This window comes from Bos grunniens, chromosome 12 (genome assembly GCF_055505025.1).
Source record: "Bos grunniens cultivar Pamir isolate PY7600 chromosome 12, Bosgru_T2T1.0, whole genome shotgun sequence".
Taxonomy (NCBI): domain Eukaryota; kingdom Metazoa; phylum Chordata; class Mammalia; order Artiodactyla; family Bovidae; genus Bos; species Bos grunniens.
Genome location: NC_141176.1, coordinates 28,844,050 through 28,869,799, shown reverse-complemented (window position 1 = coordinate 28,869,799; position 25,750 = coordinate 28,844,050). Strand labels below are relative to the sequence as shown.

The 25,750-nt window shown below is 37.8% G+C and overlaps 1 protein-coding gene across 6 annotated transcripts in view; it reads left to right on the top strand.

The window, feature by feature from the left end:
- Nucleotides 1–25,750, top strand: part of BRCA2 (BRCA2 DNA repair associated) — a 52,710-nt gene that overhangs the window by 25,634 nt on the left and 1,326 nt on the right. For 2 of the 6 annotated variants that reach the window (XM_086329424.1, XM_086329423.1), the window contains exons 13-26: nt 107–176; nt 5,938–6,344; nt 6,800–6,981; nt 7,703–7,890; nt 9,649–9,819; nt 10,293–10,647; nt 11,980–12,135; nt 12,323–12,467; nt 13,415–13,536; nt 15,676–15,874; nt 16,127–16,290; nt 16,378–16,516; nt 22,611–22,855; nt 24,768–24,914. In XM_086329424.1, the coding sequence (XP_086185550.1) occupies nt 107–176; nt 5,938–6,344; nt 6,800–6,981; nt 7,703–7,890; nt 9,649–9,819; nt 10,293–10,647; nt 11,980–12,135; nt 12,323–12,467; nt 13,415–13,536; nt 15,676–15,874; nt 16,127–16,290; nt 16,378–16,516; nt 22,611–22,855; nt 24,768–24,914 (2,690 nt within the window). Of the gene's footprint in view, nt 1–106; nt 177–5,937; nt 6,345–6,799; nt 6,982–7,702; nt 7,891–9,648; nt 9,820–10,292; nt 10,648–11,979; nt 12,136–12,322; nt 12,468–13,414; nt 13,537–15,675; nt 15,875–16,126; nt 16,291–16,377; nt 16,517–22,610; nt 22,856–24,767; nt 24,915–25,750 lie in introns of those variants that run through there. The other 4 variants (XR_015138110.1, XM_086329428.1, XM_086329426.1 and 1 more) reach the window with 3 other exon arrangements.

The window sequence follows — 25,750 nt, the reverse complement described above, 5'->3', positions numbered from 1 at the left end:
TAATGTATAATGAACAGACATAGGAAATAAAATCTCTCATTAGATTTTCATTAATATATAATATAAAATGTATTCATTAATACATAATTGAAATATATATTTTTAGGCACAATGAAAGATAGAAGGTTGTTTATGCATCACATTTCTTTAGAGCCAGTTACCTGTGGACCCTCTTGGTAAGACATGTTTAATTTTTTTTAATTCTACTAATATAGTGTAGTTAAAGTGTGGGTTTTTAAAATATATTTATAGATATACTGGCTCTAACATACGGTGAAGACTTTAACACTTCCCTTTTTTGTGAGCCTGCATCAGGATTAAGTAATTCTGTACTCTGGTAGTACTTGATACTGCTACACATATTATTATCTCATCTTTAATAACTTTGTAGACATATAGATTTTACTTCAATTTTATGGATAAGGTACTAAAGTTCAGCAGGATATAGAAATTACTCAAAACCAATTAATAAAGGTGGCATATCCTTGGTAGCTCAGCTGGTAAAGAATCCGCCTGCGATGCAGGAAACCCTGGTTCAATTCCTGGGTCTGGAAGATCTCCTGGAGAAGGGATAGACTACCCACTCCAGTATTCATGGGCTTCCCTGGTGGCTCAGATGGTAAAGAATCTGCCTGCAATGAAGGAGAGCTGGGTTAGATCCCCAGGTTGGGAAAGCCACCTGGAGAAAGGCATGGCAACCCACTCCAGTATTCTTGCCTGGAGAATCCCCAGGGAGAGAGGAGCTTGGCTGGCTATAATCCATGGGGTCGCAAAGAGTTGAACATGACTGAGCGACTAAGCACACACATATATCTCAATTATATTAATAAAAGTGAAAGAAAAATTAAAGATGACATATATTAAAAATATACTTTTATCTCTCTTCCCTCTCAAAACCATACTAGTTACAACAGAATTTTTTAAATGTATTAGTCTGCAAGTACAGTGTTGTTTCAGAAGAAACAACAAATTTTTAAAAAATTAATATTCTTTTTAATATTTATTTTATTTATTTATATATTTATTTGGTTGCACTGGGTCTTAATTGCAGCATGCGAACTCTTAGTTGTGGCATGTGGGATATAGTTCCCTGACCAGGACCAGGGATTGAACCCATGCCTTCTGCATTGGGAGCACAGAGTCTTAGCCACTGAAGCACCAGGAAAATCCTGAAATAACAAAACTTTTGAAGCTAAAATCATGAATGACTTAGAAAGACATAGAAATCTAAAGCCTAACATTAGAACAGGCAGAGAAGCTACCCAGTTTGCCCTAAAGAACCTGAAAAAGACTCAAATTGGCAGCAACATATACTTCTGAAGGTGAAGTAGAAAATAGGAAGATTAGTTGAAAATCCATGTAAGATTTTCCCCTCCCCCACTGCAGGCAGGCAAAAAATCCCTCTTCTACCAAAAGACCAGAAGGTCGTTCTCTGGAGAAGATGAATTGGAGAGATTCTGAATTGGGCATGGGACTGCGGGAAGGCTCTGAAAACAGAGATTAAGTAAAAATCTGGATTTCAAGTGGTGAGAACCCCTAGCCTGGTTCCCACACTTGGCTCCCAAATGCTGGCAGCTGGGCCTCTAGGCAAAAGACTGAATGATTCTTTTTCTGGGTCTTAGGACCAGCCCAATAGAAAAGGCTACTGATAGTCGCAGGTATTGAAATTAAACTGCGTTGCCAGACAGTGAAGCCAACAATTGACAAGCTCACCAGCACACAGCTTCCAGTCAGCTATTCAGTGCTTCACTCTTAAGTGAGAACAGAAAATCAAAAATCACTCATCACTGGAAGAAAGCTCCTGTGAGAGATAGTATCCAAAGTAAAGGGAAGGCAAAAAAGGAGCTTAGGGAAAACAGACCATGCAGAAAGAAGAAAACTTCAAAAGTCCAACTGGATTGCTTGCCTTAGAGCCAGGCATGACAAGAATTATTGTCCTATAAATACTAAAATGAATATAACAAAGTGATGTGAAAACAGAAAAATTGGCAGCTAATTATGTGACAAAAGCTTAATAGGGAAAGTACTTCAGATGGAATGTAAAGAATGCTGGTTAAACAGGTCATTGCAAATCTGGATGCAGTAAGAAGCTGTGTGACTTTCATCATGGGATTTGTCAGGCATGGGGGTGGGGTGAGGATAGGGAGGAAACAAAGAAATGGGGAGAGTCAGACTAAAAAGGACTTCGCTTGTAGCTCAGTCGGTAAAGAATCTGCCTGCAGTACAGGAGACCCGGATTCGATCCCTGGGTTGGGAAGATCCTCTGGAGAAGGAAATGGCAACCCACCCCAGTATCCTTGCCTGGAAAATCTCATGGACAGAGGAGCCTGGTGGGTTGCAGTCCATGGGGTCGCAGAGAGTCAGGCACGACTGAGCGACTAACACTTAAGACTAAAAAGGAAAGCTTCCTGGATATCATTTCTGACAAATCAAAACCTGGACAGGCAATAGTTTGTCTTTGGATGTTTCTGAGAAGTGACATAACCAGATGTATGTTTTAGAATTAGATCAGAGAGAAACTACTGCAAGGAGATTAGTAAGGAAGTAAAGGCATTTATTGTCTTCCCAGGTGACTCAGTGGTAGAGAATCCACCTGCCAGTGCAGGAGACCCAGGTTCGATCCCTGGGTCAAGAAGATCCCCTGGAGGAGAGCATGGCAACCTACTTCAGTTGCCATGGACAGTCCTGGAGAATGCCTGGAGAATCCCATAGACAAAGGAGCCAGGCAGACTACAGTCCATGCAGTCACAAGAGTCAGACATGACTTAGCAACTAAAGAACAACAAAGGCTTCGTTTAGTTAGTACGTGTGGTAGAGTAGAGATTGAGTGGAAGATAGATTCCCCATATGGCCAGATAGTCATTAACAGAGAGTGGCAAAATATGTCCCAAGTAGATTCAAATAGATGTCTTGATTATAGAAGCTGCAAAGCAGACTCCTCATTTTCACAATAGTCTTCATATTTAAAAACAATAGACTAAAAGAAATCAATGAAAGTAACTTTTGGAGCAGGTTTATTCATTCCTGTGCATTTGATCACATCTAGATCATCTATTCAAGGAAACAAGTCCAGCAATTGTCACCTCTCCCTCCTGCATTGATAATTTTTCGTTCCTACTGGACTAGTCCCATCAGTGTGAAAGTCGCTCAGTTGTGTCTGACTCTTTGCAACCCCATGGACTATAGAGTCCATGGAATTCTCCAGGCCAGAATACTGGAGTGCATAGCCTTTCCCTTCTCCAGGGGATCTTTCCAACCCAGGGATCGAGCCCAGGTCTCTCGCATTGCAGGCAGATTCTTTACCAGCTGAGCCACAAGGGAAGCCCAAGAATACTGGAGTGCATAGCGTATCCCTTCTCCAGGGGATCTTCCTGACCCAGGAATTGAACCAGGGTCTCCCCAGTTCTCTGTATTGCAGGCAGATTCTTTACCAACTGAGCTATCAGGGAAGCCCATCAGTATAGGTAGTTGCTATAAATCTCCCATCTTGAAAAGATTTTCTTGACTCCTCTTATCCCACCAGTCCATTTCCATGCCCCACTTAAAGCACATCTCATTAGAATTGTCTCAACTCAGCTTCTCTACTTAATCTCTTCCCTTTTTCTCCCGAACCCATCTCAGTCTTTTATCACCACCCACTACCACCCCTCATCAAGATTACCAGTGAAGTCCACATTGTCCCCCATCCTTGTGTTAACCTGTCAGTGGCATTGACACAGTTAATCACTCCTGCTTTCTTAACACTTTATTCTGGCTTCTGGGCCATCTCTCTTGCTTCTCCTCCTGTCCCACTGGCTATCTTTCTTACTTTCCTTTGCTAGTTCTTCCCCCAGCCACTAAGTATTAAATTACCCCATGGTTCAGCTCCAAATGGCTTCTCTTCCTGCCCTTCCCCACTACTGTCTCATCTGCTCTCATGACTTTTTGTATACCATCTATTTGGTGATAACTCCAAAATTCATATCTTTAAGCCAGATTTCTTCGAAAAACAATATATTCATTCATTCCGCTACTTGCTTGACATTTTTATTTGGGTGACTTGTAGCCATCATAAACTTAACATCTCCAAAGCTGATGTCCTATCCTATAAATGTAAAAGTCTAACAAGTCTGCTTTCAAAATATACCCGAAATCCAATCACTTCTCACCCCTCCCACCCTTAACACCTGGTTCAAGTCATCATAAAACTCCCTGGATTATTTCAATAGATTTGGTCTCCATGCTTCTGACTTTGCCTCCTCCCTCCTCCCTAGACACAGTGAATTTTCAGCAAAGCAGCTGGCAGGGTCCTTTTTAAAGTATTGATATGACAGATTATGTCATTTCTGGACTCAAAAACTGTTCCATGACTTCATCTCAGAATACAAGCTGGAATTCTTTGCCGTGCTACCCAGGTTCTCTGTGATCTGGCCTTGTTGCTCCCTCTCCAGTCTCACCTGCTGACTTCCCCTTGAACTCTGCTCCAGGCACATGTGTGTCCAGCCTAGCATGTGGTGTCCGCTCTGGCTCCAACAGCCTCCTCCCAAGCCCCTACATGTCTTTCTCTCACCTCTTCTAGGTCTCTATACAAATGTCACCTCATCAGTGTATAAAATATCATTTATTTATTTCTCCTGGACACTTTCTGTCCCCCTTATCATGCTTTAATTTTCTCCATAGCATATTATACCAGCTGACATTTGTTTGTTTCCTTCCACTAGAATGTAAATGATTTTGTTTGGTTTGTCACTATATCCTACAGCCAAAATACTGCCTGGCATGTAGTGGAACACATTATTTGCTGGCTAGATGAATGGATAACTAAATAAATTCTAGGGTAACTTCAAGTTCCAAGGGTTTAGGGTTGGGTGAAAGAAAGTATGAGGTTTTCAACAAAGTATGGAGGAAGAACTTCTATGCTTGGGAAGGTAATTAGTTTTAGTTTTGGACAGGCTGAGTTTGAGATGAGTGTGCAACATCAAGGTAGGGATGTCTGATACTTGATGCAGTTCACAGTGTAGGAATAACATCTGGGGAATGTCAAACAAAGATTAATGTTTTTGTTGTTAGATAGATGGTGATTTAAGCAATGTAACTGATTCACATCACCCAGGCAAAGTGTCCACAGAATAAATCCAACTTTAGAGGTAGGAATGTTTTTAAGAGAAAGAAGAAGAAGAAAAAAAAAAAAACACTTTAAAAAAGACAGAAGGAAAAAGAGGGAAAATCGTGGTGTAAATGTTGGTGCTGAGAATTTTAAAAAGGAAGTTTTCAAAACTGTCAGGGGTCAAGCTGAATGTATTTACACATGAAGTTTTATTTATTTTGGCTTCGGGAGATCATTAGCACCTTTATTGAAAACAATTTCTACAGAATAATGGGGGAAATGAGAGTTCAATGAGTAGAAAGTGAAGAAGTAAAAACATCTAGTTTAGATTACCTGTAGAAGAAGGTTGACCACGAGGGATAGGTAACAGTATTACCTTGAAGTGGGGAGATAAGGCTGAGAAAAAAGTCAAGGGTGGGCAAGACTTTCTGAGTGAAAAAGGTGTAACAGATGATGAATGAGAAGGGAAGGATATGGAATGATCATTGCAAGAGTGAGACTCCCAAGGTTGAGATACGAAATGGGGCCAGGAGTATAGGTGAAGGGGTTACCATGAGATGAGAACGGGTAGAGAGATGTCTGGTGAAGGAGGTAAGTGAGGAGCTGTGATTGAACTGGAGGAGAGACTCTTCTCTGTTATTTGCAGGTGATAAAGTCAGGCTGGGAGTTGGTGTGAGAGAGACAGACTTGCAGAGTGTGGTATTCTTTTGGAGAGCAACCATGATGAAATGCAAAACGGTTATCAGAATAGGATTGCCATGTAGCAGTTGAGGGTCTCAAAAAAAAAAAATATTCAGAAACATTTATACATTTACTGGTGAATAAACTTAAATATTTTCTCCCTGTTGTAGCATAACTACGGAACGTCAAGAAATACAGACCCCAAATTTCACTGCACCTGGTCAAGAATTTTTATCTAAGTCTCACTTTTATGAACACCTGACTTTGGGAAAGTCTTCAAGCAATTTATCAATTTCAGGGCAGCCACTTGGCAAGGTTCCTGACCCAAGGAATGAGAAAAGGAGACACTCGATAACTATAGGCAAACCCATGAAAGTCTTTGTCCCACCTTTTAAAACTAAATCACACATTCACAGAGATGAGCAGTTTGTTGGCAAGAATACTAATTTGGAGGAAAACAAACAACAAAAAAACATAGATGAGCATGGCTCTGGTGACAGTGAAAACAATGTTAACAACTGTGAAATTCATCAAACAACAACTATACTTTTCACCAAGGGTGAAGAAGAACCTTTAGGTATTGTGTAACAATTTGTGTTGACATATTTTTGCCTTTCAGCTATTTATTTCTTATATTAAATAATGCCTTGAGAGGATTTTTCCCACTTTCATTGTGATTACTAATTGCAAAATCTTTTGTAATGCCAGGTCCAAAGCTTAAATTATTCTAATGTTTTTTTCCAAAGGTAACTACTTGTAGATGTTTTTGTTTAAAAAAAAAAACAAAACAGTTTTAGACATACAATCTAGGACTGCTATTATTGGATTATATTTTTACCAGGCTGCTAATTTTCTCCCAAATTCAAAATAAAAACAATCTATTTCTGTTCTTTTATACATTTTTTTAAGTAGAAAGTTTTTTCATCCCTTAAGATTTAAAGTTAGAGCAAATTGATACGATTTTATAAAACAAGGGTTGTACTTTTAAAATTTTATATTCAACTTCAGTTTTTGCTGTTTGTTCTTTAATAGATTCAATTACAAATCTTCAGAATGCCAGAGATATACAGGATATGCGAATTAGAAAGAAACAAAGGCAATGTATTTTTCCACAGCCAGGCAGTCTGTATCTTGCAAAAACATCCACTATGCCTAGAATCCCTCTCAGAGAGGCAGTAGAAGGCCGAATTCCCTCTGCGTGTTCTCACAAACAGGTATGCCTTTGTCTACAGTGCTAATAACTCTTACAGCAATGTGTTGCTTTATTAACTGGCATCTCCAAATTGTTTTGTTTAAAGAACAAATTGGGGCAATGGACGAGTAAAATCATGTCCTAATCGGCCTACCTTGGCAGCCTCCTTCCTGTCTGCTGCTTTATTCCACCAGAGTGATCTGTACTTTAAAGTTACTGCTTCTCTTCCCCCTTCAAAATGTATTCATTTAGTACTATAAGTGCTTTCAGCTAGGTGTTAGAGGAAGTGTGAATAACTCATAACCCTGAACCTGCTAAGAGCCATTTACAGTTTTAAAAGAGATTCTTACTAAGCCAGCTCTATCTAGTTAGAATTTGGAGCAATGAAGAGATGAGAGTCTGGGCCCTTTCTAAGTTTTTTAACTTAAGAGGTTTTCTAAAACATTAGGTTACTTTTTTATCCCCACAACGACTTTCTACCACACATAGCGCTGGAAGCAGGTACCCCAAGGGAATGAGAAAGGTGCTGCAGACTCTTGAGGGTCATTTATATTACACAAAAATTTTTTAGCTTCCAGTAAGCAAGTTATGTATTTTTATAGTGAATGTTTTCATATTTAAATGAAAAACTTTGGGTAAATTCAGTTTTGGCTTGTTATAATTGTTTTTTTCTGTGAAACATGTTCTTTTGTTTGATGATTTTTTACTCATTTTCAAAATTTTCTATCATTTATTTTGTCCAGCTATATATGTATGGTGTTTCTAAACACTGTGTAAAAATTAACAGCAAAAATGCAGAGGCTTTTCAGTTTCACACTCAGGATTATTTTGGTAAGGAAAGTTTATGGACTGGAAAGGGAATACAGTTGGCTGATGGTGGATGGCTCATACCCTCCAATGATGGAAAGGCTGGAAAAGAAGAATTTTATAGGTACTCTCTGCAAAGAGAAATTTTATATTATATATTCCATCATCTCTCTCTTTCTTACGAGTCCCTTTTTCATCTTTCTTTCTCTCTCTCGAACTTAAAAACTTGACTAGAAATCAAAAAGCTTATACATTGAATCATTTTAAGCACTTTGTGGTTCAGTTGATATTCTGTTGAAATCTTTTGAAAAATGAATTTTGGTTTGTCTTAGGATTTACTGAATTGGTTCTGCTTAAATTAGGATATTATTCTTATTGCTTATACAAAATAAAGACTGATAAGAAAAATTAAGTATGGGTTGGCCTTCTTGTAAAACCACACACACAGACACGCTTCCGTGCATATTCTCTTTCATTGTGTATTTCAGTAAATATATGAATACTAAAATTAGAAATACTTAAATATCAGTAATACCAAATAACTAGAGAACCCCAGTGGCCCTAAAACTTCAACCAACAGTTTAGAAACTGTTTATCCTCTTAGGATTCTAATGTTTATACAAACAGAATTTAAAGTGCTATCAGGGAAGGTATTTATTACCTAATGCCAGTGACAAGCAATGGGAAACTTTCTCTAGCACCCTTATTTTTGAGATCTAGGTTTATCTTTCCAAAATTTACAGCTTTGGAAAAGTGGTAAAGCATCTTTTCTCTAAATTTTTCTTGTTTTTAGAGTATTTTAAAACAGGAATGTATTTACATCTTGGCATTTGCCCCATATGTCAAATATTGATTCTAGTTGGAAAAGTAACAACTATTACTTTTCCAACTAGAATCAATATTTGACATATGGGGCAAATGCTTAATTGTATTAAGAAGACCACATAGTTTAGAGGTTAATAGTGATTATTTTGTAATCAAGTGGGCATGGTTCAAAAATCTTTTGAGTGTTGAAGCTCAAGCTTTTTTTTAAAAAAAAAAGAAAGTGAAAGTTTATTGAAGCAAGAAGAGTCTCTCAGAGATAGTTAGGTAAAGAGCGGCTGCCTCTTTATCTGCTTGCCTTTTTATCAGTTCGCAGATATTTACTGAAGACCTACTATACCCAGATACTGCTCATATCTTGGGTACTAGGGTTAGCAAAACAAAAAAATCTTTGCCCTAGTAAGTCATATATTCTAGTGGAGGGGTTTGAGACAAGGAAGGAAAATTTTTGAAAGGACTAAGTAAATCATATAGTATATTAAAAAGTGGTAAGTACTTTGAAGATAAAACTAGCAAAGTGGGGTAGAGAGAATTGAGTGAGGAGAGGTACAACTTTTTAAACAGAGTAAGAAGGCAACATGTGAGGGTACCAGTTCCAATGGTTGGTAGACCAGAGGGTGAATGTTTATGGATGTTCTCTTAATTACTTCTAGTCACATTAGTACTGAGAGTGAGAATGGGAAAGGCAGAGGGGTTGTAGATTTGAGCAGAAAGGAGTAGATATTAAGAGAACCAGGACTAGAGAAGGAAATTCTTGGGTGATTTCTAAAAACAATCTCTTTAATAAGAAATATATAATCTAAAATATAATTATTTTAAATGTCTTATTTTTCAGTTGAAACAAGTGTATTGAATAATATGTGAAATTTTCATTAGCATATTTTGATACATGTCAAATCATTTTCTAAAGTTAAATTGCTTATTGATTATATATTAACTTATAAAAAACTTATTGAATGATCTTATACAATTTAGTTTTTGTGCAAAGAATAGTTGGGGCTATTGAACTCAGTATCATCTTACGTGGTTTTTATTATTCATTCTCCCTTTATTTGTTCAGAGCTCTGTGTGACACCCCAGGTGTGGATCCAAAGCTTATTTCTAGAGTTTGGGTCTATAATCATTATAGATGGATTATATGGAAACTAGCAGCTATGGAATTTGCCTTTCCTAAGAAATTTGCTAATAGATGCCTGAACCCAGAAAGGGTACTTCTTCAACTAAAATACAGGCAAGTTTAAAGCATCCTATTATGTAATCCTGTATTGTGGTATGGGTCAGACTTGTAAGCCACCTGTGACTGTCCATCATAAAGGATGACTAGCCAGTTGTCATGATAGTTGCTACCCCACTTGCATAGCATAGTTCTCATGTTACCCTCCAGCCCCATTTAAGATCAATTGCACATTTATATACCTCTTGCTTCCCTTTTGTCCTCCCCTCTTCTCAAACTCTTGGCACGTGAGAATATGAATTTGACAAGTAAAGCATTATTGCATTTGGGGAAGATTAATATTTAACTCATTTTAGCAGTATAAAACTTAATATAATGCCAACTATCATCTTTGAAATTCTCTTTGGTCTTGGTATTTCTTCAGTAAAGGTTATTTAATTTTTATTCTCAATTTTTCAGTGACTTTTTTCTTACAGTGAAATTCTAGACTCACAATTCCTAAAATAATGCATTTTTCTATTTCTTTTTAGATATGATGTGGAAATCGATAGAAGCAAAAGATCAGCGATAAAAAAGATAATGGAAAGGGATGACACAGCTGCAAAAACACTTGTTCTCTGTGTTTCTGAAATAATTTCATTAAGCACAGATATATCTGAACCTTCTAGCAATAAGACTAGCAGTGTGGATACCACAAAGGTGGCCGTTGTCCAACTTACAGATGGATGGTATGCTATTAAGGCCCAGGTGGACCCTCCCCTCTCAGCTCTCCTAAAGAACGGTAGACTGACTGTGGGTCAGAAGATCGTAATTCACGGAGCAGAGCTGGTGGGCTCTCCTGATGCCTGTACACCTCTTGAAGCCCCAGAATCTCTTATGTTAAAGGTAAGTTAAATACATGCACACTCTTGGTAAAAATCAGGCACTGATTCAGTTAAATTCTAGAGAGGCTTTACATTTACATTTTAAATTTACTTATGCCTATTATGTTTCAGTTTTTGAAAAATGTACTGATACTGTATGTGTAAGTGGCAGGTTTCTCAGTTAAATATTTTGGGGGGAAAGCCACAGATATTTATTGAGCTAAAACAATGTGGGTTGCAGTTAAAGAATAGGAGTAAATTTGCATCAGATGCTTGATTTTTATACTTGGAGCTCTTGCCACCATGTTGTCCTCATAATATTGCTCACCTTCCACCCTGGTGACTAGGCCAGATCTCTGTTTCAGTGTGATTAGAACATCAAGTCTCAGTGATTCTTGAATATATAATACTAAAGTACACTTTTCATCTCTATGTATATTTAAACCTAGGTAACAGGACTTTGTCAGTGTTGAATAGTCTACAATATTGCTATCAGAAATGATTGCAATGTTGCACATTCAGATTCACTTATGAAATAACCTTGTAAAGAATTTACTTCTGTTATATTTTGAATCACTATTTCAGGAAAGCATTTTAATAAATTAATCATTTTTAAGTTAAAGAGATAATTTGTTATTAACTTGGGCTTCAATTCAGCATACAATATACTATGATTTACATTTCCTTTCTTTACAACTTACTGCTTTCCCTGGAGTTATTAAATGTCTTGTCTTGTTTTTCTTAATTTTCTTTTATCCTTATTACCAACTCATTTCCACACAAGAGCCACATAAAAATCATCTCACTATGTTAAAATACCTTTATCAGTTTCATTTCTTTTTCCTGAAGATTCCTCGGATTTCTCCATATTCCTGCTCAGTTCCCAATTGGTTATTGTCCATGTATGTGGCACAGTTACCATTCTTGAGATTATTTTCACCTCTTTCTGTGTTAGAAGCCCCATAGCCTGGATTTCGTATCTTTCTAGATTTGTTCCCTGGTTTTAAGGCAGACAACTACCATAGGCTTCTTGAGAAAGGAAACATGCAGTAATTTTTTATCTTATTACAAAGTTGACTGAATACAGAATTTGAGGTTGAAATAATTCCTTCAGAATTTTGAAGACATTTCTTCTGTTACCTTGCTTCTAGTACAGTTTCTGCTAAGTTCAGTGTTGGTCTTTCTTATTCCCAGCCCTTCACTATGGATCTGTCCCTAAGACATTTTTAGACTGCCTGTCTCCATGATTCTGAAGTTGCACAGTGAGATCAACCCTAAAAGAAGGAAAATTATGAAATCTGAAGTAGAAGTGAATATATATTTCACTTATAAATCAATTTGTTAATTTGTCTAGATTTCTGCTAATAGCACTCGACCTGCTTGCTGGTATGCCAAACTTGGATTCTCCCCTGATCCCAGACCTCTTCCTCTTCCCTTGTCATCACTCTTCAGCGATGGAGGAAATGTTGGTTGCGTTGATATAATTATTCAGAGAGCATACCCTATACAGGTATGATATATTCTTGAAACTTACTCTGTATTTCTTCTTTTGCATGCTCAGTCATGTCCGACTCTGTGATCCCAAGGACCAGAGCCCACTAGGCTCCTGTATCCATGGGAGTATTTCTTCCCATAGAGACGATTAATTTGAATGATCCCTCCCTACCATATGTTTCTGTTTGACACATTATTAACAGTGGATGGAGAAGACATCAACTGGATTATACATATTTCGCAATGAAAGAGAAGAAGAAAAGGAAGCAACAAAATATGCAGAAGCTCAGCAAAAGAAGCTGGAAGCCCTGTTCACTAAAATTCAAGCAGAATTTGAAGACCATGAAGGTAAAATGAGTTGTGTTTACAAGATCTTTTTTTCATATGAAAATAAAGTTTTAGAAGCTTCTAATTGGGTTAATTGTTTCATTTTGAGTAATAGATTTTTTTTTTCTGATTCTGAATCTGAATTTTTTGATTAAAAAAAAAATTACATAGATATACAGATAAGCATTGAATTGGCCCCAAAATATCAGATCTTTATTCACCACAGTTTTTAGAACCTCACAAATTGCCTTAGGCAATTAAACATTATAGACCTACAGCACTTTTCAGAAGTCTTAATTAAACTCCCCCTTGAGCTTTAGTAACTAGAGTATTTGTGGCATCGATTTTTGGTATTAGAGAAAGGAAAACAAGGGAAAGAACTATCAGATTATTCTCCCCAAACCATTTGTCATTTTCTATCCTCTGTGTCTTTATCTGTGTTACAGAACTTGCATTTTTGCTCTTGTAGTTGTTAATTTTTATGTTTTTATACCTGGAGCTTGAGCTTGTTTTCCCCAGTGGCATCAATTTGAATAATAAAAATCATAGTGTTTTATGCTTAAAAGACATGAAATTTTACTTTCTTATCTACCTTTTTTATTGTGGAAAATATTATGTTCTGCATTTCTTCATGATTTTATTATTTAGCTTCATGTTCTATATAAATTTGAAGGAAAATGGGATTCTCAATATTTGATTTGCTTAAAATTACCACTAGCTCATAATTAGGTGAATCATGAAATCATTTACTTTAATTTACAAATTGTTCTAATGAAGTAAATTCTGTATGACAGTTTTTTAAACCATTAATACACTAGTTTCAAATTTTCCTGGAGAACTTTTAGCAGATAAGTAGTTTATTTTTAACCTCCCTTCTTTGGGTGCTTTTTTTTTTTTTTTTTGCTGAGTTCTATAGTTTTCAGTGTTCTTAAATTCATAGTTTAGCTTACTTAGTGTTTTTTCTCTAGAAAATGTGACAGAACAATGTATACCATCACGTGCACTAACAAGACAGCAAGTCCGTGCTCTGCAAGATGGTGCAGAACTTTATGAAGCTGTGAAGAACGCGCCAGACCCAAGTTACCTTGAGGTGAGACAGTAAGTGGGCCTGCAGGAAGTAAGTAAGTGAAGCCTTAGTCTTCATCCTTCAAGGTGGGAAGCTGTCATCACTCATCTGGTCATTACGGGAGACAGTATGTTGAAATGCTGTGTTTCTCAAAGAGGATGTGTACATTTCTAGGATCCTCAGTGATGTACCAAACCAGGGTGGTACATTTCTACTTCTGTACCAAACAGAGGATGAGAGGGTTAAATAATTTTATATATTAAATATGGTTTAAAATGTGGTCAGAACTTGTTTTTAAGGTAAAACAAGTATCTTCAAAGCACTGTCTCAGTTTCCTCAGCTCTTCAGATCCTGCCTAGAGTTTATTTCATGATCCTCTACTCAAGGATAGTTAGTTGTAACACTAAAGTGTGTTACAAACAGCACAGGCTTTAGAACCATGGCTCTACCATTTATTAGCTAAGCAAATAGATAAAATAGCTGTCAAATGGCCACAAAAGATGTTTTAGAATCAAATTGGATAATGTATATACAGAGTATTGTTGCAAAGTTTTATATAAATGTTATTATTAAAACATCATTTCATATATTAAGGTAATCTACTTCCCAAATTTTTAGACACCTGGGTATCTAATTAATGCAACTTCTAAGATTACTTTGCTAAATAGGGAGAAGAGGGGAAATTTTAGGAAGACAGTTTATTGATTAATATCATTTATTTGATGACAGTAAATGTATATGGCTTTAAGTGGGCCCTCAAAGTAAACACTGCTCTGCTCAGAGAGTGAGCAGTGCTGTTCTGAATAGAATTCCCCTGTATTCCCAAATGTTACAACACAGACTGTCTCAATGGATAGTGAGTCTGATTTTCAAGCCTGCGAGTACAGTTGCTACAAGTCTGTATGGCTTTGTTATGCTTTCCTGAGAAATTATTTGTCTCTGTCTCTTTATGTTTGTTGACGCTTATGAAAACATGGTCTTAATTTCATCCATAAAATTTAACAAAATATTATTCTGGTTTCCTTTTATAGAATTTACTTACAAGGAGAAAGTAGGGGGCAGGATGAGAGCGGGGAGACTAAGTTCTAGACCCTGGCCCTGTGTAGCTGGACAGACCTCAGACCTCCTCCACCACCATCTGCCTGGGAAAGCCTGAGGGTGGCTTATCTCTAAGGGTCTAAGTTTATGTGGTTCTAAGAGATTCACTGAAAGAAAGGTATCATTATCATTCTTAGAGAAAGAAATTGCCATCAGTTTCTAAAATATCTGTTAAAAGGACATGTTTTCAGTGATAATGTTTAGTTGTTGTGGGGCATCTGAAATCACATAATTTTTTTAAAATTAACGTTTAACCTAAACACTGCCTGTTTAGGAATATCTTTGTAAGGCACAGGGTCCCCCTTCCCAGTATAGACTCAGGTATTAACATGGGTGAGTCAGCAGCAGTCTAGTGGGTTATGTGTCAGAATTCCCATTTATTTTATTTTTGGTTCCTTTATTTTTTGTTAACACTGGGTGAGATTCCTAGGAGGTTCAAACACCAGTTTGCTAAATGACTGGGAGAGAAATGTAGAGACAGAGATAAGTGCTTATAGTACATACCTGTTTTAAATTGTATCTACTGTTCCAGAGAGTTAATGAAATTATACTACAGGGGCTAAAAATGGAGGGCTCTTGAGCCAACCCCTGCCTGTATGGCTCTGCAAATTATTTATTGTGTCTGTACCTCAGCTTCATCACCTACCTCATGGAAACAATAACAGTACCTACCTCATAGGATTATTGTAAGAATTAAATGAATTAATACATTACACATACATAGACTTGTTTCTGAAATATCATAAGCATTCAGATGCATTTATAATGTCAGTGTTGATCATTATGATTATTACAGTATATTTATACGTAGGGGTTGTTTTGGCCCTAGGTAAATTTGTCACAAGGATTAGTAAACTGTTTAAGGCACTTGAAAATACCTGTTATGTGATAAACTGACTACATAAATCTCAATTTTTATATTGTCACATCCTTAACATGAACTCAATTCTGTTGTATTTTATCCCCATTTAAAGAGATTCGTCTCCACTAGATGAGGTGGTTTATTTCTGTTTTGTTTGCTTTATACTCCAAAATCATCTGCCTCAATATACCAATTGGCCACAGGGTTATTTTAGTGAAGAGCAGTTAAGAGCCTTGAATAATCACAGACAGATGTTGAATGATAAGAAGCAAGCCCAGATCCAGGTGGAACTCAGGAAGGCTATGGAGTCTGCTGAGCAAGGGGAACAGATTTTGCCAAGGGACGTTACACCTGTATGGAAGCTGCGTATCATGAGCTATAAGAGAAAGGAAAAAGATTCAGGTCAGTATGGAGAGTTTTTGTTTTTAATCAATTTTAAGTTTAAAAAATTATTATCTTATTAAATTATTTCAAATGGTAGATCAAGAGTTAAGTGAGTATATATCAGGGGAGACAAAATGGGCTCCCAGTGCCCACAAAATGACAATATATCCCTTGGATCTTTGTAGTCCTCAGTATTTATTTTTAAACAAGATTCTTAATGATTATCATTTCTTCCATTATAATTTGTCTTTTTCCTCTTTCTCTCAATAGTTATATTAAATATCTGGCGTCCATCATCAGAACTATACTCCCTGTTAACAGAGGGAAAGAGATACAGAATCTATCATCTCACAGCATCAAAATCTAAGAGTAAATATGAAAAAGCTAACATACAGTTGACAGCAACAAAAAAGACTCAGTATCAACAACTACCGGTATAAACTTCTCATAATTTTTCAATTTTGATAAATGCGTATTAGTTTATAGAATCCATGTATTTTTCTGATTTTTTTTTCTTGTAGGCTTCAGATGAAATTCTATTACAAATCTATCAGCCAAGGGAGCCCCTTCACTTCAACAAATTATTGGATTCAGACTTCCAGCCGCCTTGTTCTGAGGTGGACCTAATAGGATTTGTAGTTTCTGTTGTGAAAAAAATAGGTAATATACAGTGTATTTAATGGTAGCTTTTTTATGGATGCTTTGGGAAAAGCATTATATTTGAAAATTTATCTTCCTTATGATTAACTGAAGCCACTAATTGACAAGTTTGGTAACTAGTGATTTGAAAGTACATTTGTTTTAACTTGATTCTTAAAGGCAGTTCTAGAATATCACAAGGAAACAACTTATATGCCATTCTGTGCTACTTAAAGAAATTGCTAGAAAATGTTTTGTACCACAGTAATGATTACAAAATAATCTCCTTCTGCAGTTAACTGAGCTATCAAGCCTTCACCTCCTACCTCAGTTTTTATTACTCTTTAACATCTTAGGCAAATTAATCTCTACTTTATTCCATCAATATGACATGGTTCACTCCTCCTTCCATACCCTGTTCCATAGATTTTATCTGCAAACTATGTGCCCAGCTTATGTCTCAACTTTAGCACAAAAGCCTTCCATTTATTGGTAATTTTGTGCCAGGCCCTTTAGCATTTGGTCTCACCACCCCTCCCCCCAGAACTCTGGGCCCCCTTCCCCTTCAGCTGTGCTAACACCTTCCTTGCTATTCTTGCGCTCACTTTCATCACAGAGCCTTTACACTGCTCCCTCTCCTAGAAACCCTGTCCCCACATTCCCTTGGCTCCTTCGGGCCTCTGGTGAAACGCAGCCGCCTAAGAGGCCTTTCATTGAGCCCCTTTGTAAAAGCTGTATTTCCCCTGCTCCCAACTGAGCACTATTTCTCCCCTTTTTTGCCTTATTTTTCTCCATAGCACCCACCAGCACCTAACTATGTTTTTTTGATCTCCCTCTTCTGGAATGTTAGCTCTCTAAGGGCAGAGACTTTGTTACTGCTGTATCGTCAGCTCTTAAAACAGTGCCAGGTTAGGGTAGGGTCTCAGATCCATGGATTCCTTGTTGATCAACTTCTCTGTCACAGCTTCTCGCTTTCTCAGCTCTTTGGCTAAGGTTTATCGTCAGTCTTTTTTTCAAGAAGGCTTCAACTGTGCCATATTACAGGAGTTCCTCATATGTTTGAAATGTGAAACTATTGCCCTAATTCTGGGACTGTGTCTTGGCAGGCATAATTATATAGGATCTTGCTTTCTTTCCTTCCCTCCCCTCAGAACTTTGTAGAAATTCCTCTTTTGACATTGAACAGTCTAAAATTTCCCATTTAGGTGATTTTCTTTTTATGTTTAGATGTCTGAAGAACATGTTTTGAGGTCCAAAAGTTCAAGCTGTATCTTATAAACACTCTATACAGTTCTCCTGAAACACAGACGGCCTTTTTATCTGCAAATTCAGGGAATTCCCTGGTGGTCCAGTGATTAGGACTCAGTGCTTTCATTGTTAAGGGGGCCCAGGTTCAATCCCTGGTTGGGGAACTAAGATTCCACAAACTACATTGTGCAGCTAAATAATAATCTGTAGATTCAGTGCTTTCTTTGTATCAGATAAATTCTGTAATATCTTTGAATAAATTTTTTATTTCACTTAGTAGGATTTCTACTTCAAAGCCAGCAGTTAGTCTTATGTTGGATTTTTTTTTTAACCTTTTCTCTGCTTCTGTCTTTTCCATCTCCATTCACCATGATTGTATATTAGTAATTTCTGCAATATGTTTTATTCCTTGTGATTTGTAATGCATGCATTTGTCCCATTATAGTTTATTGGTGTCCTCAGTTTCTTTCTTTGATCCTGCAGTCTCCTTTTTGTCTTACAGGACTACTTTTCATCCAATATTCATATCCAAGCTTTTATTTTATTGATTATGTTCCTATTAAGTACAATAGCATGAGTCAGTTTTGAAGACTTCAGAAATTTTCTTTTAGTTTTATTTTTGGGCTGTGCTATGTTCTTTTCTTTTTTGCTTAATGTGTTTTTGTTTACTTGCGTTTTAGTGCTTTGTGGGTTTTTCTTTAACCATAGTATGTTAATATACTACATGGTTTTTGTAGCATTTTTATTTCATCTTGTCATATTTGGGTGATTCCAAACATCATTATTATTGTTATAGAGGGTGGGTAATGTTTATTCAGTTTTTTCAATCAGCATTTATTGAATGCCTGTCATGTGCCAGGCACTGTTCTAAATGCCTAGGTGCATAGCAATGAGAAACAGGCAAATATCCCTGCCCTCATGGAGCCTACATTATGGCTAGGGAGGGAGATCACAAACAAAATAAGTAGCACGTCCAGTTTTCTTAGTGTGGCTAAGGAAGAAAATGAAGGAGGGAGTGACAGGTAGGATGGGGGAAGGGGAGAGGACTGCAGCTTTAGACAGCAACGTGAGGAAAGATCTCACTGCAAAGGTGGCATCTGGATGAGACCTGAAGGACTAGAGGGAGAGAGGCATGTGGGCATCTTGGTCGGGGTCAGGGGGGCACATTCCAGGAAGGAGTGGCAGTGACAAAGGTCACGTTAGAGAATGACCCTGGTGCCTAAAAGCATTAGCAGCGGCCAGCGAGTGAGCAGTAACAGCTGGGAAGAGGCAGTGGAGGACTGAATTACGGTGTGGGCCTTGCATGAATTCTCTCTCTGAAGGTTTCAAGTAGAGGAGTGACACCCTCTTTCCTTCCAAGGAGCAAGCATCTTTTAATTTCATGGCTGCATTCACCATCTGCAGTGATTTTGGAGCCCAAGAAAATAAAGTCTCTCTGTTTCCATTGCTTCCTCATCTATTTGCTGTGAGTTGATGAGACCGGATGCCATGATCTTAGTTTTTTGAATGTTGAGTTTTAAGTCATCTTTTTCACTGTCCTCTTTCACTTTCAGGAAAAAGCTGTTTAGTTCTTTGCATTCTGCCATAAGGGCGGTGTTATCTGCATATTTGAGGTTATTGATATTTCTCCCGGGAATCTTGATTCCAGCTTGTGCTTCATCCAGCCCAGCATTTCACATGTACTCTGCATAGAAGTTAAATAAGTCAATACAAGTTAAATAAGGATGACAATATACAGCCTTGATGTACTCGTTTCCCAACTTGGAACCAGTTTGTTGTTCCATGTCCAGTTCTAACTGTTGCTTCTTGACCTGCATAGAGATTTCTCAGGAGGCAGGTCAGGTGGTCTGGTATGGTATTCCCATCTCTTTAAGAATTTTCCATTTGTTGTGATCCATGCAGTCAAAGGCTTTGGCATAGTCAATAAAGCAGAAGCAGATGTTTCTCTGGAATTCTCTTGCTTTTTCTATGATCCAACTGATGTCAATTTGATCTCCAGTTCCTCTGCCTTTTCTAAATCCAGCTTAAACATCTGGAAGTTCATGGTTCATGTACTGTCAAAGTCTCATTTGGAGAATTTTGACCATTACTTTGCTAGCCTGAGATGAATGCAATTGAGTGATAGTTTGAACATTCTTTGGCATTGCCTTTCTTTGAGATTGGAATGAAAACTGACCTTTTCCAGTCCAGTGGCCACTGCTGAGTTTTCCAAATTTGCTGGCATATTGAGTGCATAGCTTGGAAGAAAAGCTATGACCAACGTAGACAGCATATTAAAAAGCAGAGACATTACTTTGCCGACAAAGGTCCGTCTAGTCAAAGCTATGGTTTTTCCAGTAGTCATGTGTAGATGTGAAAGTTGGATTATAAAGAAAGCTGAGCACTGAAGAATTGATGCTTTTGAACTGTGGTGTTGGAGAAGACTCTTGAGAGTCCCTTGGACTGTAAGGATATTAAACCAGTCAATCCTAAAGGAAATCAGTCCTGAATATTCACTGGAAGGGCTGATGCTCAAACTGAAACTCCAATTGTTTGGTCACCTGATGCGAAGAACTGACTTTTTGGAAAAGACCCTGATGCTGGGAAAGATTGAAGGCAGGAAGAATAGGGGACGACAGAGGATGAGATGGTTGGATGGCATCACTGACTGGATGGACTTAAGTTTGAATGAGCTCCAGGTGTTGGTGATGGACAGGGAAGCCTGGTGTGCTGCAGTCCATGGGGTTGCAAAGAGTCAGACACGACTGAGCCACTGAACTGAACTGTGACACCCTCTGACTAGGTTTTCTCAGGATCACGCAGGCTGTTCTATTGAGAATAGACTGCAGGGGGGCGTGAGACTCCAAACAGGGAAATCAGCTGGAGGCTATTGTAGAAATTTAGGCAATTGATAATAGTTTGGAGCAAACAAAGCAACAGGGAGTGGCCAGGAATAGTCAGATTGTGGTTGTATTTTGAAGGTAGGGGGACAGTGTGGATGAAGAGAAGAATCAAGGAGTGAGGGCCGAGGTTTTGTCTGAGCAGCTGGAGGAATGGAGTTACTATATAGAGGGGAGTACGCAAGAAAAACAGGTGGGCAGGGAAGGCCAGGAGCTTTATCAACTAAAGATTTCTACTTGACAGCTGGATATTGTAAGGGAATGGTCTAGGCTGAAGATAAAAGTTGGGAAGTCATCAACATACAGGTGATGCTTTAATTCAGGAGACAGGATGAGGTCACTGGGTGTGGGAGTAGGTAGAGAAAAGAGCCAGGGCCTGACTTAGGCCTGTCAGAGGCATTTGATACCACAGAGAGAGGTGAGGCTGACAAGGGAGAGGTGAGACACGGTGTCCAGAGAGGCAGTGTGCAGAGGCCAGGGACTGCACGTGTGGGATGCACAGTTTCTCTTGGAGACAGACGTAAGACTAGTTCTAATGGTCCCACAGCAGATTGTGGTGATGAGGTGAGCTGTGTGAGAGGGACCTGCCAACACCTCATGCAGTTGACTCTCTCTTTCTGTGGTATTGAAGAACAGTTTTTCCCCTCTTAGTTACTGTATGAAGGTGGGGTGTTTTAGTTGCTATCCACTGTTTATTCCCATTATCCCTGGAAGTTACTGTGTTGCAGATCATTTTCCCTAGTTCAGCAAGTAGCCCCATGTATTCATTCATCTGCTGAACCACAAACTTAAGCAACATATTATCTGAAGGCTGGAAGTCCAAAATCAAGGTACTGGCAGGGTGGGTTCCTTCTGAGGAAGAATCTGTCCTGTGCCTCACTCCCAGCCTCTGATGGTTGCCAGGAGGCTATGGCCTTCCTTGGCTTGTAGATGCCTCACCCAGGCTCTGCCTTCTTCACCTGGCAGTCTCCTTGTGTGCATGTCTGTGTCCAATTCTCCCTTTTCATAAGGACATTCAGTCAGGATGTACTGAAATGAAACTTCAACTTGATTTTTTAGCAAACACTGTTTGCCAGTAAGGTCACATTCACAGGTTAGGATGTCAACATCTTTTATGGGGACACAACTCAACCCATGACTAGAGCCGTTTTCATTATTTCTGATTATTTCTATTTGCTTTTCTTCAGATTTAAGAATAAAAGAATTCTTAAAATGTGTGTTCTCTTACCAGTGTGGAGAAGGAGACTAGAAGCTGAGCCCTGTTGTGCTTCATTCTGTCCTACAACCTGTTTCTTTCTTTCATCACCAGTTCTTAAACTTTATATTAGGATATGCCTTATTTGTATGTTATTGGTAGACATTTCTTTCTTTTTTTATTTAGTTTGATGTCAAGTGTTAGTGGGAGAAATTTCTATTAGAAAGTTTCAAAGTGCCACCCTAAACCTGAAGTACCAGTTCTCCAATACCCAACTCTGATCATGAGGTTTCTTGGCCTAAAATCTTCGGTGGCTCCCTGTCCCTTAGAAAATGAAATACAAACTCCTTCCGATGCCTGAAAAAGCCTTCAGCCTCCTGCCTTAAGCCACCGCCCCACAAACCTCAGCTACTTAGTTTTACATTCTTGGCACACTAAAATATTTAACATTCCTACCTTGAAAAAGTCATTCACTTTGCTTAGAATGCCCTCTTCCTTCCCATCTTGATGAATTTTCCCTATTCACTACTCAGCTTACATGTTTCCTGCTTCCCCATGGCCTCTGTAACAGAATGTGTTGTCATACTGCGTTGAAATGTTAGCACCATAAGCAACAGGTCCTGAGCTGTTTAAAATCCTGAGCTTTTCCTAAATTTAGTTATTTTGGTTTGTTTTTACTATTAGCATACACAAAATAAATGGCCATACTTAAGAGTTTCCTTATATTTAAAAATTTATCCAGTATATATAAGTGAAGTTTTTTATTTTCTGGCTTTTGTTTTTTCCATTTTAGGTATTGCTCCTTTGGTCTATTTGTCAGATGAATGCCATAATTTATTGGCAATAAAGTTTTGGATAGATCTTAATGAGGACATTATTAAACCTCACATGTTAATTGCTGCAAGCAACCTCCAGTGGCGACCAGGGTGTAAATTGGGAATTCCTACTTTATTTGCTGGAGATTTTTCCATGTTTTCTGCCAGTCCTAAGGAGGGCCATTTTCAAGAGACATTCCACAAAATGAAAAATACTGTTGAGGTAAAATTAGCCTTGAGCATTACCATACATGTTGGCATTTTCCTATTTTGACAGTCAGATGTCAAGCAAGTGGCAGCTTTTATGAAAATTGGATAGTTGACATATAATGTGAGATTTTATCATATATTAATCATGAACCTGAGGAGATGGTGAGTGACAGCCATCAGGGACGAAAGAATGATTTGACAGGAACCAAATTAGGAAAAATTGTGAGAAGGATGTTCAGGGATGTAGACCATGTAGGCAAACTGGAAATTGGTAACAAGAATTATATGTTACCCGTGGTTTACAGCACATGGCAATGTAATCAGTTAATATGTAGATTGCAAATTTACGTTCTAGGGACTTCCCTGGCAGTTGAGTGGTTAAGACTCCATGCTTCCATTGCAGGTGGTACAGGTTCAACCTGGTCAGGAACTAAGATCCTGCATGCCATGTGGAATGGCCATAAAAGAAAAAAAACACTTTCTAAATTAACATTTTAAACTCCATATCTACTATTTTATCATTTATACCTCTTTGATTTAAAATAATACCAAATAGGAGAACAAAATTTACTGAGTACTTACTGTACATCTGGCCTTGTAAGCCAGTCTCATTTAATGCCCCCACCAACCCTGGGTAGGGAAGATCCCTTGGAGGAGGAAATGGCAACCCACTCCAGTGTCCTCGCCTGGAAAATCCCGTGGACGGAGGAGCCTGGCAGGCTAGAGTCCACGGGGTCGCAAAGAGTCAGACACGACTGAGCAACTTCACTTTTCACCATCCCTATAATGTAGGGAACTGTTTTCCCATTTCATTGATGAGAAACAGAAGTCACACATCCACATTGGTAGAACCAGGATTCATGCTTAAGCCATCTGAATGCAGAGTCCAGACTATTATTAACTACCATGCAGTGCTGCCTCCTAATAAAATTTGGCATTTTATAAATGCTAACTTGTAAAAATAAAAATCTGTAAAAGATAAGCCTTTTAGTTCTGTAATTTAATATTTGAAATATGTTATTCAGAATTCATATAAATAAAATTCTATTTTAAAAGCATTAGCTATATAAAGTTTGTATAATATTCTACCTGGACTCAATGTACATCATGAATAACAACACCCTAATTTATTTATGGCTTCTAAACTGGGGGCTGTAAATGTAAACTGGGGGTTACATTCACTATTTGGTTCCATTGTGGAGTACTTACTGTTTATACCCTACATTTTCTCTGACAACTTTCAAGGGCAGTTCATTTACATATCATTTAAAATTTTAACAAAATAGTGATAAATTAGGTTAAACCATAACCAAACTGCTGCTATTTGACCCTTTGTGACTTCTGGAAGTACAGTTTAGGAAGTGGTATAGCCTGTATGTTATTTCAGTTAATTCTTAGAACAGACATGAAGACGTTCTCATTTTGAAAGTGAAAATTGCTCAGTTGTGTCCGACTCTTTGTGACCTATGGACTCTATGGTTCATGGAATTCTCCAGGCCAGAATACTGTAGTGGGTAGCCTTTCCCTTCTCCAGAGGATCTTCCCAACCCAGAGATCAAACCCAGGTCTCCCCCATTGCAGGCAGATTCTTTACCAGCTGAGCCACCAGGGAAGCCCCAGAACACTGGAGTGGGTAGCCTATCCCTTCTCCAGGACATCTTCCTGACCCAGGATATCTCTTTCCCTCACACACACACCCTCTTTCCTTCTCTCCCTCTAACAATTAAGGTCTTCTTAATCACTGATGTAGCTTTTGCATTTTTATACTGGTGAATTATTTGACAGTTGCTATCAAATTTGGGGTGTCTCATTTTTTTTCTGGTCTGCATTTTTTTATTTCAGGTTTTAAAGGTAACATTTTCTGAAAACATATGAATGTATAGGTTTGCATTTTACAAACCAGCTTTTCCAATTTATTTTCTTAGAATATTGATACGTTTTGTGAGGATGCAAAAAACAAGCTGATTCGTTTACTTAATGCAAGTAATCCCAAGTGGTCCACCCCAACTAAAGACTGTACTTCAGCACCACCCACTGCTCAAACAGTCCTTGGTTCAGGAAATAAGTTTCCGGTAAGTTAATCTAAATTTAACAGATTTTATAAATATTCTATAGAGAGGCAACAATATATTCTGATGTATACCTAGTAAACATGATAAAATGTAATTAAACTTAATTAGAAAGTGTCATTATTAGTGCCTCCTATAGGTATAGACTACCTGGAAAGTTTATCTTGTTTATTGAAGCCAGAATGTAACACTCTGTGGGGGCAAATTTTGTAAATGGGTGCTTTGATTTTTAGCATTCCCAGTACACGTGACTGAGAAGACGTTTTTGCCCATGTCTTTTTGCTCAGAGGACTATGCTATATAATTAGGGTTGTTTCTAAGCTCAGTATAACTCTTTAAATCACAATAAAGGCAAATCGAGCTAAAGTCTGTAATTTTGGCTAAAGACTAGTTCTTAAGTAGCTAAACTTGCTAAGTTATATATATTAACTCATTTAACCTTCACAACAACCCTGAGATAAAAATTATCTACAGTTTACGAACAAGGAAACTATGACATACAGGGGTTAAGCATTTGCCTCCAGTCACAATCTAGAAAAGTAGGAACATAGGCTGTGTTCTTAAAATGATTTAAAAATGCTTATTTTTGTTTAACCTGTTAATAACAAAAAGATTAAAGCATAAATTATGTCTCCGACCTCCTTTTTGCTTTTACTACAATTATTCTTCATCTTTATTTTCATGTCATTTTTATATCCTCTTATGCAACAATCTTTCCTTCTGGAATAAAAATAATAATATTAATGTCTCTTGAAATCATAGCCACTAGGGGAGTGAAAGTGTGTGGAATTTGTATGTTTAAATACTTTTTAATAAAAGCTAATTTGATTTTATTTCAT